Source organism: Poecilia formosa, unplaced genomic scaffold, assembly GCF_000485575.1.
Source record: "Poecilia formosa unplaced genomic scaffold, Poecilia_formosa-5.1.2 Scaffold594, whole genome shotgun sequence".
NCBI classification, from domain to species: Eukaryota; Metazoa; Chordata; class Actinopteri; order Cyprinodontiformes; family Poeciliidae; genus Poecilia; species Poecilia formosa.
The window spans coordinates 2,169-13,974 of NW_006800533.1; the positions used below are offsets into that span (position 1 = coordinate 2,169).

The following is an 11,806-nucleotide window of genomic DNA, read 5'->3' on the forward strand; positions in this document are numbered from 1 at the left end:
ATCCTGGAGTGTATGAGGAGCTGACTGCCAACACCTTGAACACCTTGACACCAGTCGGCTCGCTCCTCCTCATCTCCAACAAAGAGCCGATTCTATCAAGAACTCACTGGAACCTGAATGACTTTAAGAACGCCCACAGAGACCCAACCCTGGAGCCCACAGTATCCCCTCTTTGGCTAAAGTCTACTTCTAAACAAGTAAGATCTTTCTGATTGTTTCAAAGATTAATTTTTCTGACAACCTTAAACTCACCATTTTCCTTTCACTACTCTTCAGAAAACAGACGATCCCGGTGGCCCCTCCCAAGGACCAGACTCGGATTCTCACATTCTCATCACTGTTGAAATAAACTTTATTTATCTGTTCTCCTGGTGGTGTTCTGTATGTGGGTAAAGAAACTGGAACCCAACATGACATTTACAGTGTCTTGCAGAAGGAATCTGACCTCTTAATATGTTCCATTTTCTCAGCTCTAATCCACAAACCTCAGTGTGTTTCATTTGGGCCATCTTTATGCAACAGGAAGCAATGCTAAAGTTGAAAATAGCCGTAACAGTGATCCAGATTCCACCTGACATGGCAATGGCTTAATCGAGTGGACGATAACACGAACAGTAAGAAGCCCAAAGAAGTTTTTTTTGGGTTAACAAAGTGTCCTCCACTGCAAGGAAGGTCAGCTGCTTTGTACACATACTCAAAGCCAAAAGTTTAAAACAAATGCAAAAGGAAAACATTCTGTACCATGGTTGGTCAACCGTCTTGTATCCAGGACCAGAAGGAAAAAATGGGGGAAAAAATTATCAGCAGCACAAGAGAAAACAAAAACTTTAATTGCAACAACGCAATTTAAAGTCATACTGAACTTTGGAGTACACAAAAAAGAGCAATTACAACACTAAAACCTCAAACACTGAACTTTTTACTACAACACCACAGTCAAAGAAATTAAAATAAAAATGTTAACTGATTATTGAATAGAACATTGTAAAAATAAGACTAAACTATTTCTCTTGGGAGGTGAGCCAACCTCACCCATCCAGCTAAGATCATCCCCTGGCCTTCCAACCCTAAACGAGTGCTGCCTCACCCCATGGTCCACGTAGATCTCCTCTCCCAGCTTGATGTCTCTTGTTGTTTTTATTAGGAGAAATGGGTCTGCCAGGCCTGGGAACTTCACTAACAGACATTTGGTGTTTAAGTTTTTGGCAGAAAGGTTCATTGGTCAGCTAAACATGGTGAGTTGCGGATGACTGTCACACAGGTGAACCTGAGAGTTTATGCAGAAGTCCTTGGTCCCCAGACTTGGAAAAAGTAAATCTATGCATCTTGTCCCATCTTCAGGGACCCCTCAAGCCACCAGCCTCGGCAGAAATAGTGAATATTCCATGGTAGTCACATGTGATGGACCTCTTGATGAAAGTCCTGGTCCCATAGACATGTGGAAAAAAATATTTATGAATTTATTATTATTTTAATTTCGTAAGTGTGAGTTTCCAAAATAAGATCCAGGAACCGGGACTTGATATCCACCCACCTCTTCTGCTGACAGTCTTCTTGCTCTCCAAAATGACAAGTCCCGTTCACCTCTGGTCCTGGATGTGGCACATAAAGTCCTGGCTGGCTTTTGGGGTGCGGTGGATAGCGCTGCGCAGATCTCCAGGACCTCCTCTGCAGTGTTAGGGTTAGTTTAAAATCTACAAGGAAAATGGGCTGCTGGGGACGAGAGGGTCGTCTTTGTTGTTTCATCTTTCGTCTTGCCAACGAACTCATATTTTACTTAAAGGAGCATCAAGGGACACAGACACAGAATGAAGATATGTAAAAAAAACTATTACTAATCAATGACTTTTTTTACAGCAACTGGAGGTTTAAGATATAATTTCTTTGAGATGAAGTTTATGTGTAATTGTTGATCCAAGGTAATAATGTCTAAACATTTCTCATAATTTACAGCTTTTGGTTTAAGTTAAAATGGGTTTGTCTTTTATTACATCAACTGAATTCACTACAAGGGATTTCAAAGAAAAATATTTATGTATCATCCCACTTCTTACATCGGGAATATTTGATTGAACTTTAATCTTTAGGAAAAAAATCATTTGAAGTATAACAACATTAAGGGATTGATACATTTATGCATTTCAAATCATTATTTTCTGATAAGATACGACTCTGGGCCAGGCAATTTTGTACATTTATTTTCAATCTCTATCCTTAAATGATGTGGTGTCTGATTTATTTTACAGTGAATATGCCAACATTTACAAAAGTACTGTTATTTAGAAGGTTGCATACTAAAAAGGGAGGCTTAATATTTCAGCTATAAAATGGTGTTTCAGAATTTAGGGTTATACTTTTTCAAATCATGTTTTAACTTTATATTTTAGAGTGTAATCTCTTAGAAGACATTAAAAGAGGGAATGTTAGGAAAATAAATGTAAAATATGCTGTTTTTTAAACTTAACTATATGTAGTTGGGGACATAAGTTTGATTATATTAGTTTTAACAACCTTGGTGCATGTGAAATATTAGAGCATAAATATTTTCAGTAGATTTTAATTTAGCTAAATTTGGATAATGATTCATTTTAAAATAACGACTGATTTTCTTAACTTACATAAAATCACAAACAGTTTTGAAAAAGGACCTTCACTATAGAACGTCTTCTATCACAGGAAACAGATGTGCTGTGCTCGGCAGTTCACAAAAACTAAAGGATGGGAGAGATAACTTCTTCTGTTTACTACCAGGTCAAATTCTTTGATGTTTTCTGAGGTCAGAAAGCAAAACTAGTATTTGGGATATTATGGAATCGCTCAGGCAGGAAAACGACCAAAGGTCTAGGTGAAAAATAAATCTGTTTCTGGCAACCAGGGTCTTTGTTCAAATGTATAGAAAGGGAGGAACTGGGAGAGGCTCCAGATGTAACTGGAAACATCCTGTTTTGAGTGACCTTTGCCCTCTCTTTTTCTTTCTCTTTGGTTTTGAATAGGTGTCCCATCCTATCCAAGTCTTTTGAAACTTCTTAGAAGTTCAGGAGAGGACACACCTTCAATGCATATATTAAAATTAGGAAGACACTTCTTAAGAAAAGTCACAGCAGCAAGGCGAATCGCTTCGTTTTGCGGCCGCACGAGCGATTCCCAAAGGGACCTTTGTTTTTCTCCTATTTTTGCATTTTGTTCATTTTTCTACTTTTTTCAGGTAATTAATGTCTGTTTTATGGTTTGGACTTCTTGATGGTTTGGGTGTGATGCTGATCTGTTTTTTCTATGCATTTAATTGTCTGAATACAACCCTAGATATGTCTGAAGTTGAATGGCGACTGGTTGTTCTCTGTGTGGTTTCCACTGCGTACATGTGGAACTCTGGATTCGGGAGACTAGAGGAAAACAACGAGCAAAAAAGTTGAACAATTTTGATCCTCTAGATTTAACAGTTCTTATGTCCCAAATGTCCCAATAATGACTATCGTCATTAAGGGAGAGTCCAGAGTAGTCTGGACTCTCCCTTAATGACGATCATCTGATTGGCCAATCGTTCATCATGGAGCGACCCCTGCTGGCGACTCCAGAGTCCTGCAAACATGGCTCCTTCTGATTGAGTCAGCTTTTCACAGAATTGATCATGAAATCTGTGCAGTATGGTGTCTCTGTTACCATGGTGACTGATGTCTGTGAGAACGTCTTCACGGATCCTGGACCAGTCAGAACCTCTGGCAGGGAGAACCCAGAAGAACCACTCTGAGTGGTGTTGCTGAGAGGTTAAACATCATGAAACTAGGAGCAGAACCTGAAACAGAACTCAGAGCAAAATCTGGAACAGAACCTCGAAGGTCTATTGGAACTTCATCATGCCTGAACAACCAGAGACCAGATGAAGAATCAGATAGGTCCATCTGATGATTTTAGGAGCAACTTTATTTCAGATGTATGGTGCATCAGAACCAACTTCTCCTGGTACAAGGTAACTGGCTCACATTGAAACCAGAACCACCTGAAACATAAAGGCAACTGAACCGGGCCGGGTGGGATCACAGCTTTCATGGCTGCACAGAAAGAAGGAGAACAAAACAGGGATATTTAATCACTGAAGCCAAAAGAGCAACACCTTCATTTCTAATTCAATGTTCAAATAAAAAAATAAAGGTAAAAAATGAAACTGGTCCAAACGACCAACTGGACAAGGTTTAGGACCATAACGGGTGACAGGACCAGTTCTACAGGGGCACTGGACCCCATTGGCCCATATCTAGAAGCCAACCATCAGCCCGGTCCAGGAGCCCAGAAGAACCCTGGATATACTTGGGTGAAACAACTGGAACGGATTCAAGAGGAACCATCAGATTAAATCAGTATTGTTCTGCTATGATTCATTTGGGCTCTGGATCTCTGTCAGAATGATGACTTTTGGACCAACCAGAACATTTCCATGAGTTAAGATTTCAGGGATGGGTTCAGCCTGAGGAAGGGTTCTAAAGGAACCACAGGAAGGTTGGGTTCTACAGAAAATCTGAGGAGAGATCTGGAAACAGTAGCTGAGGAACAAGTATGGGTTTCACTGAGGAGCTTTGGTCCAAACTCCAGGGCCAGGCAGAAAAAGTTTCAGCTTTTTCTTGCTTGGTCTCTGGACCTTAAAGTTCTCCATCTGAGCTCAGGTCCATTTCTGGCACAAGACGACTCACAGAACCTCTGATTGCAGGATGTGATCTTAATCTGGATCGGGTTCAGAAACCAGTCAACAAATCAACCAACCCAACACTGTCAATGCTACAGGTTGGTCCAGTTCAGCACAAACACCAGAACTTTAGCAGAAAATCATAAACTTCCCATCTCGATAATTTAAGGCAGTTGATCTGGTTCTGGTTCCGACAGAGATATAACAGACAGACGTGGCACCTTTGGACCCGTCCATCAGAAGTGGACCCGTCCAGAGTGCGGGTCCGATGGTGCTCCTCCTGCAGGGATGTGCTGCAGGAGGTTCTGGCCCATCGGTCGGTTCATCTGGTAGTTCTGAACCAACGCCTCCTCGGTCCAGTCGTTTCTGGTCAATAGAGGTTCCATGTGGGGCCCAGGGGTCCGGATCAGAACCGGATACGGAGCGATTGGAGGTTCCCGGTCCAACAGAGAGTGTCCGTGAGCTCGGAGCGGTCCGTCCGGATCGTAAGGTGGAACCGGCAACACGGATGTGTCCCGGGTCTCCAGCTGCTGGTTCTGATGGTCCATTTGGTACAGCTGCTTCTTGTGGACCTCACAGGAGTTCTGCTGGTCCAATCGGGTCTGGAAGAGTTGCTTCTTAGGGGGGTACACCTGGTTCTGCTGGTCCAGCTTCTTCTTCTGGTTCCGGACGCTATCGTGGGCTTGGTGATTCATCGGGACCATGTATTGTGGGCTCTTCTGGTACTGAGAGTTCTGACAGACCTGTTCCACCTGGGACTGATGTGGCTGCTTCTGCTGGTTATGTTGTGGTTGATCAGACTGGGGGTTCTGCTTCTTTTGGTTCTGGTTCTGTGCTTGGATTTGTTGATTTTCCTCCTGGTTCATCTGAGCGTGGAACTGCTGCTTCTTCTGGCTCTGGATCTGGTTGTGGATCTGGTTCTTAACGTCCTTCCAGTGTCTCCCCTTGAGGACTGGTTCCAGATCCAAACAACGCTGACAGACCTCCTTGCCCGGTACTGTCTGGAGCAGAACATGGTCCCCTAACTGTCTCCAGATGGCGTCCTTCTCCGCAGAAGACCAGGGCCGGCGCTGGGCCTTCCTGGGGCAGAAAGGAACTGAAGGACAGAGGACACCTTTAAAGACCAGAGACAAGATGGACCTACAGAGGTTATGATGGACTTATGACCCACCTGGGTTCTGTAGTCTGGACTCTGGAGGAACCAAGGGAACCTCAGGACTGGACCCAAATCTGGACAGAACTGCAGGGACACAGACTAGGATGAAAACAGCACCATCTGGTGGATGGATGGTGTCATTAGAGGAGAAAAACCTAAACATGTAGAGGACGTCCTGCTGGAAAATGGCTCTTGGTTTGTGATCAGTAGCTTCCATCAGACTGGGTCAGAACTCACCATCGGCTCTCGGGTCTTTGTTGATTCTGCTCAGGCCCGTTCGTTTCTTGGGTTTGGTTCCTCCATCTGCTGCAGCTGCAGAATCAAAACTGTAATGTGTGATCAAGTACTTCCGATAGATACCTGTTTGAGGTGGACTCAGTTCTTACCCGGTTCTGGATCAGGGTTTTGGAGGCCCAGGTTGTCCCACTCACTCCCCAGCAGGTGGTAGAAGTCGGTGGTTCTGGCTGCGGCCTCCCAGTCTCCATCCAAAAGACTTTCTCCAATGGCAATGTCGCAGACGGTCTTCAGGGTGGTCCTCACCGACAGCGGGGGCCGGGTCCACCGGTAGCCTGCAGCCTTCCTGGCAGCAGAGAGTGCCAGGCTGAGCTGACCTGGTGCCAGCAGGTCCTGCAGGGTCTGGACCTCAGAGTCCAGAGACTTAGCGGCCAGCAGCAGGCGACCGAGTTCCCGGAGCTTCTGGCTGACATACTCATAGCTCCGCTGGTTGCCGTCCTGGTTCTCCAGCAGCTTGTTGCCGTACTTACAAATCAGCCAATCAGACTTCACCTGGGAAGACACAGAGGGAGGGGTTAGAGAGTGGACAGAGTCAGAGACCAGTAAACATTAGAAGGTGAAGGTGTACAGACCTCATAAGAGACGTTGTCCTGGTTCATGCGGTGCAGGATCTCACTGACGCCCTCTGACGCACTGCTAGAGATCGGCAGCAGGCGGGATGCTGCAGCCTGAACTCTGGTCCTCCTCTTAGGGAGGTTCTGTGCCGAGTTCTGGTTCTGATTTACACTGGGCTCAGAAGTCAGGATCTGACTCTTTTCGTGCTCAGAGCTCTGATTCGAGCCCTCAGTAGGCGCTTTCTCAGCTGGATCTAAGGTAAGTTCACCTATGGACTCTAAAGAAGGAAATGCCTCGTCAGAGGAGGTCTCCACTGAGGGGCCAGGGCCTTTGGACGGGTCAATGGCAAGCTTTTTCCGACAGGACACTTGGTGTCTCCAGAGGTCAGCTCGGAGGAAGAAGCCGAGGCAGAGAGGACAGGGCAGGTAGTTTCTGGCATCAACATCAAACTTCTCTGACGGCTGCCGCCACGGGACGATCTCGCCACGTCCCTGACGGATCACCTGGTGGACACACAGCAAGTCAGTCGGACGTTGAAACAGGTACCGTATTTTCCGCACTACAAGGCGCACCTAAAAACCTTCAATTTCCTCAAAAGCCGACAGTGCGCCTTATAATCCATTGCGCCTTATATATGGACCAGTATTGAGCCACAACAGGTCTAGCAACTACGGTAAGTCAACTACGGGCGACTTAATTTTCGCCCGTAGAAGAAGAAGCGCGCGGTGCATGCTGGGATAGTTGTCAGAATGTTGGTTTGTAATCTATTAATAAAGTTTGACTGACCTATCTACCTACCGACCGTCTAGAATCAGGTCGTCTGCAGGTCATTTAGCACCACGTTCTCCATGAACAAGCTGTCCGTGAATGGAGAAGGGTGACCATCGTCCGGCCACGCCCCGGCCCAGTCGCGGAAGGGTCTCCTCGCCGGCCGGAGTCGGACTTTTGTTGAGATTCTTTATGTCAACAAAGTGGGTTTAGACATTCATCCTTTAGTGCAGCTCCATCTAGTGGATGCATAACGTAACCCCAGCCTCTACTGTAGCGTCTATTCTATGCGCCTTATAGTGCGGAAAATACGGTAGTTAGAATACAAAAGTAGAAAATACAGGTCCAGTTATTGAGGGTGAATCTGCATCAGGCAGAGACACAACTTCAGCATTCAGTCAGAAATTTATGGAGCCTCATAAAAAGTAACCATTGAAAGTTATTGTAGAGGACAGAACTTTTGAATTTCCTTGTGATAAAAATCAAAACATTAAGCCAGGACTGGCTATGAATACTTTTGACACTAAGTGGATTGAAGCTTCTACAGAAGTTTTGTATGAACCGTGTCCCACTACACAGCGCTGTGTTTTTCACAAAGGGCAACAAAAAGATGCTAATAAAATACAAGTTTTATACCTTTTGGCATAAAAAGTTGCTAAAAGGTCTTGAATGAATTTGGGGAAAACATTCCCAGATTCAGTTCCCGTTACCTGGATGAACTGACCCAGAAGAACCCAAAGACCCATTTACCAGAACCACCCTGATGACATGAGGATTCTCAACACTTCTGGGAAAATATTCTGGAGAGACACAGTGACCCTAATGGAAGGTTCTGGTCTGGTTACATCTGGTCTAGAACTAACCCAGTATTTCAGAACCAGAACAAATCTTTCTCTCAGCTTCAGGGCCTCTGAAGGTCTGGTTGTGTCTTCATGAGGATGATTCAACCAGGACCTGATGATGAACTGACCCAGAACCCCCCAGAGTACCCTGAAACATCTCCGTCTAGAGAAGTAATCCCACCTCAATGTTGTGCAGGTAGTTGCCTCTGCAGCGTAGATGTTCCAGCAGCAGGTGGCGCTGTTTGGACCCGGTGGGTAGGGCGCTGGCCGCCAGAACTTCCTGCTGGTCAGCATGCTTCCTGAGGAGGTGGCGAGCGATCTTGACCTGTGGTCGGCGGCAGAAGACGCAGTAATGCTTCTTGTCCCAGCGCCGCTTCCCATCGCTCAATGACCTCTTCACCGTCACGCCTTCCTTCTCCTGACCACGCCTCTTCTCAACAAGGCCCCGCCTTTTCTCAATGAGGCCCCTCCTCTTCTCAGCAAGGCCACGCCTCTTCTCAGCAAGGCCACGCCTCTTTGTCTTTTGGCCCCTCCGCCCCATGGGCCGGCGCCGAGCCTGGCTGGACGCAGCTTTAGGCGGATCTCTGTCAGGAGAAGGCTGGACCTCAGGGTTCACCGTGCCAAAGTTAGCATCCTCCTCCATGGTAACAGCAGTCTCCATGACAACCTGACGTTCACAGAGAAACAAAGACAGGATCTCGGGTCAATCAGATTTAACCAGAGAATGCAAAAACCTAAACTGTGACCTGAAAACTCAGATCTGACCCAAAGACCGCCACATGACCTGATCACGTGATGTTTCTTCTTCTGCTACACAAACACAGAGGAAAACTGGTGGAATGACCCTTTAATCTACTCAGATGTGAACAGGACTAGACTGGAGAAGGTCGAGGAGATTGATCCCAGATTATCTGACTCAGACTGTCACAACATAGTGACAGTTTCAACCATTAGTTAAAAAGCATTTTCTTTATAAAAGTTACATACTGCTGCTTTTTTCTTTGTATCTTAATTACATCCAAAACAACATAGAATTTAAAAAAATGTGTGAAAGAATTTTGTTACTGTTGATAACTCCACAAAGCAAATAACAAAATAATTGGTTATTTGGTAATAGGTTAGATATTATCTGGATACTGACTGTGATATTCACCTGGGTCGATCTCCAAAACTGTACAGTAAAATCATAAAACATTTATTCTGGACATACTATACATGAAAGTAATTGGCATCTCTTAAATATACATTTCTGATGGATTTGATCCATTTTCCTTTTCCACCTGTAAAAGGTACCCTTGCTGCTTTGCTATGGAATATTCTGTTTTTAAAATCTCCCGATCCTCCAGATGACCCACTCTCTTTTACCCATTGACGTCACCCTAAAACAAAATAGAAAGTCAAAAGTTAATTTTCCATTGCACACTATTACCGTAATGCACCATGTATGCACGACGCTAATCTTTAAGAGAGACTAACGTCGCATGGTCTGACCGCTGTTCTCTGCAGGACAGGTAACCGCATGCAGGTGTGGGTTCAAGGAACCGACGCGTCAGGTTCTGTGCCATGTTCTGCTCGGTAGCTGATAAAAACCCAACAAAACACCGATGTGGGACTGGGACTGTAAAATTTGATGCTTTGTCAACAAAGTCTGGTTTAATCATCCTCTCCCTCTGCTCCTCTCTAGAACAGAACCTTAACCTGAACCACCGGCATCAGCACCATGTCCGGAGGTGATAACCCGACCTGTCCGAAAATGGAAGTCCGTAGGCTAAAGGCGTCTGTAGGATTGTGTCATTACACACATGAGCAGAACCGAGCAGAACCGAGCCACAGGACACACGCAGGAAGTGACCGAACCTAACAGAACCACCTCGACCCATCCTTACCTTAGAAACGGCCTCAAACTCCTCTCCCTTTTGTTATTTTTCTTTTCTACTTCTTCTTCAGAATTCATTGGGAAGTTGGCATGAAACATAATGTATGTATTTCCGCCCCCTAGTGGTGTGGAGTGTGGCTCGACATGTCTTATTTTTTACCTTTAGTCTGAGTGATCATATTTTATTAATCATCTTAGAGGTTGTCTAAAAATATTACAATTAAAATTTGAATACATTTACATTCTGAATCTTCATGTAGACTAATAAATATTTCTTTATTTTTTTCTCATTTCCTTCAACATGAATCTTCTTGAATAACATTTATGTTAGCAGTTTCCTGTTGTGCTGTAGTGCTGAAGACAATGAACTGCTAAATCCATAAAATTGTTAGTTACATTTCTGTTTCTCCTTGATCTCATCTGTCTTAATCTGTCTCAAGTCATATAAAACAATATTTTTTATTTTAATTTCCTTTTTTCTGCCATTTTTTATTTAATTATACTTGATGCTTCTGATTTCCTTGTAATCACTGTAAAGTTGATTTGTTCGATTGGTGCTACATGCCGTTTTGCTTCTCTTCATCCCAATAGGTACTGCTGGTACCTAAATAAATATAGACGTTAATCTCATCATCTAAATAATGACTCCTGCTGCTTCTGATTAAATGTCTGGTGCACAACAAATTATTATTCTTAAAGGTCTTATTTCTTCTGTACATTGTACTGTTAGTAATAATGCTAATATTTTGCTTTTGCTGAAAAGCCATTTGTAATTAATTTACCTTCTTTTATCTGAAATTCAGACTAATTGCTAGGTTCTCCCTCCTTCTCTTTTTCCAATATTTCTTTAGAGTCTCTGTTGTTGGATGATTTGAATTATTTCCTTATAAACTGATCCAATAGTTTTGTAATAATTCTAACATTCATCCTGTCTTGACTGAAAATGCTCCTGTACATGTTCTTAATGCTTGATATTGAATATTGTTCAGTTTTTCCAGACCTGGTGAAGAGGCTAAGCCAAAGCTTTCAGCCCCTGAGGTGGTGCACCGGGGTAAAGTTGACACCCGCTTAATTGAAATGAGAGCCGTCCTTGATGTTAGTGCAGGTAATCCATTTATTTCCATGACTCGGCAATCATTATCTTATTTCCTTTGTACAACAAGTCATCCCTCTAACATGTTGTCAATAACACCGCATACATAGCTTCAGCGATCCACACAGCATTTAATTCAATAGCGGTAGCATTGCGTCACGTTAGTATTGCGTTGCGGTCAAAAACTGTTTCCCCCTTTCGGGTGGAACACACCTGTCACCATCAACACCAGATGCTACCTAAATAGACAGCTGACAGATCATGTGACCCAAACCATTTGGAATACAGAAATTCATAATCTGCTCCTACACCTGGTTTTGCTGCTGATCCATAAACAATTATGTCACAATCTATATTTGACTTCATCTCCTCTTTCTGCCTCACAGTCATTTCCAGGTAAACAAAACAATGTTTACAGCTATCTTATATTTATCAATAACTTTCTGTTATTTGTTCAAGATCCCTAAAAACATTACATGTTTCACTTTAATTCTTAATCATATAAATTACAATTTAATGTTGATATTTGATAGTAGGTGTAAAC

General features: G+C 43.7%; 1 protein-coding gene and 1 long non-coding RNA gene across 4 annotated transcripts; both read right to left on the minus strand.

Annotated features, from left to right (window-relative positions):
* Window positions 1-796: 796 nt before the first annotated feature.
* Window positions 797-2,594, minus strand: LOC107834357 (uncharacterized). Its single transcript, XR_001660151.1, has 2 exons — window positions 1,535-2,594; window positions 797-1,422 (listed from the first exon to the last, which is right to left on the minus strand). It is a non-coding gene; the product is annotated as an uncharacterized LOC107834357 (long non-coding RNA).
* A 1,306-nt stretch (window positions 2,595-3,900) lies between these two features.
* On the minus strand, window positions 3,901-10,276 carry LOC103129979 (uncharacterized). 3 transcript variants are annotated; one of them, XM_007541252.2, is made up of 7 exons: window positions 10,180-10,276; window positions 8,475-8,960; window positions 6,701-7,186; window positions 6,221-6,620; window positions 6,072-6,146; window positions 5,850-5,918; window positions 3,901-5,774 (listed from the first exon to the last, which is right to left on the minus strand). In XM_007541252.2, the coding sequence occupies exons 2-7, from the start codon at window positions 8,952-8,954 to the stop codon at window positions 4,915-4,917; spliced, it is 2,370 nt and encodes a 789-aa protein (XP_007541314.1). In that variant the 5' UTR covers window positions 8,955-8,960; window positions 10,180-10,276; the 3' UTR covers window positions 3,901-4,914. The 3 variants fall into 3 exon arrangements, with proteins under 3 accessions (XP_007541314.1, XP_016521064.1, XP_016521065.1); XM_016665578.1 differs by having other exon boundaries at window positions 3,901-5,780; XM_016665579.1 differs by lacking the exon at window positions 10,180-10,276 and adding an exon at window positions 9,723-10,171 and having other exon boundaries at window positions 3,901-5,780.
* Between the last annotated feature and the right edge of the window lie 1,530 nt (window positions 10,277-11,806).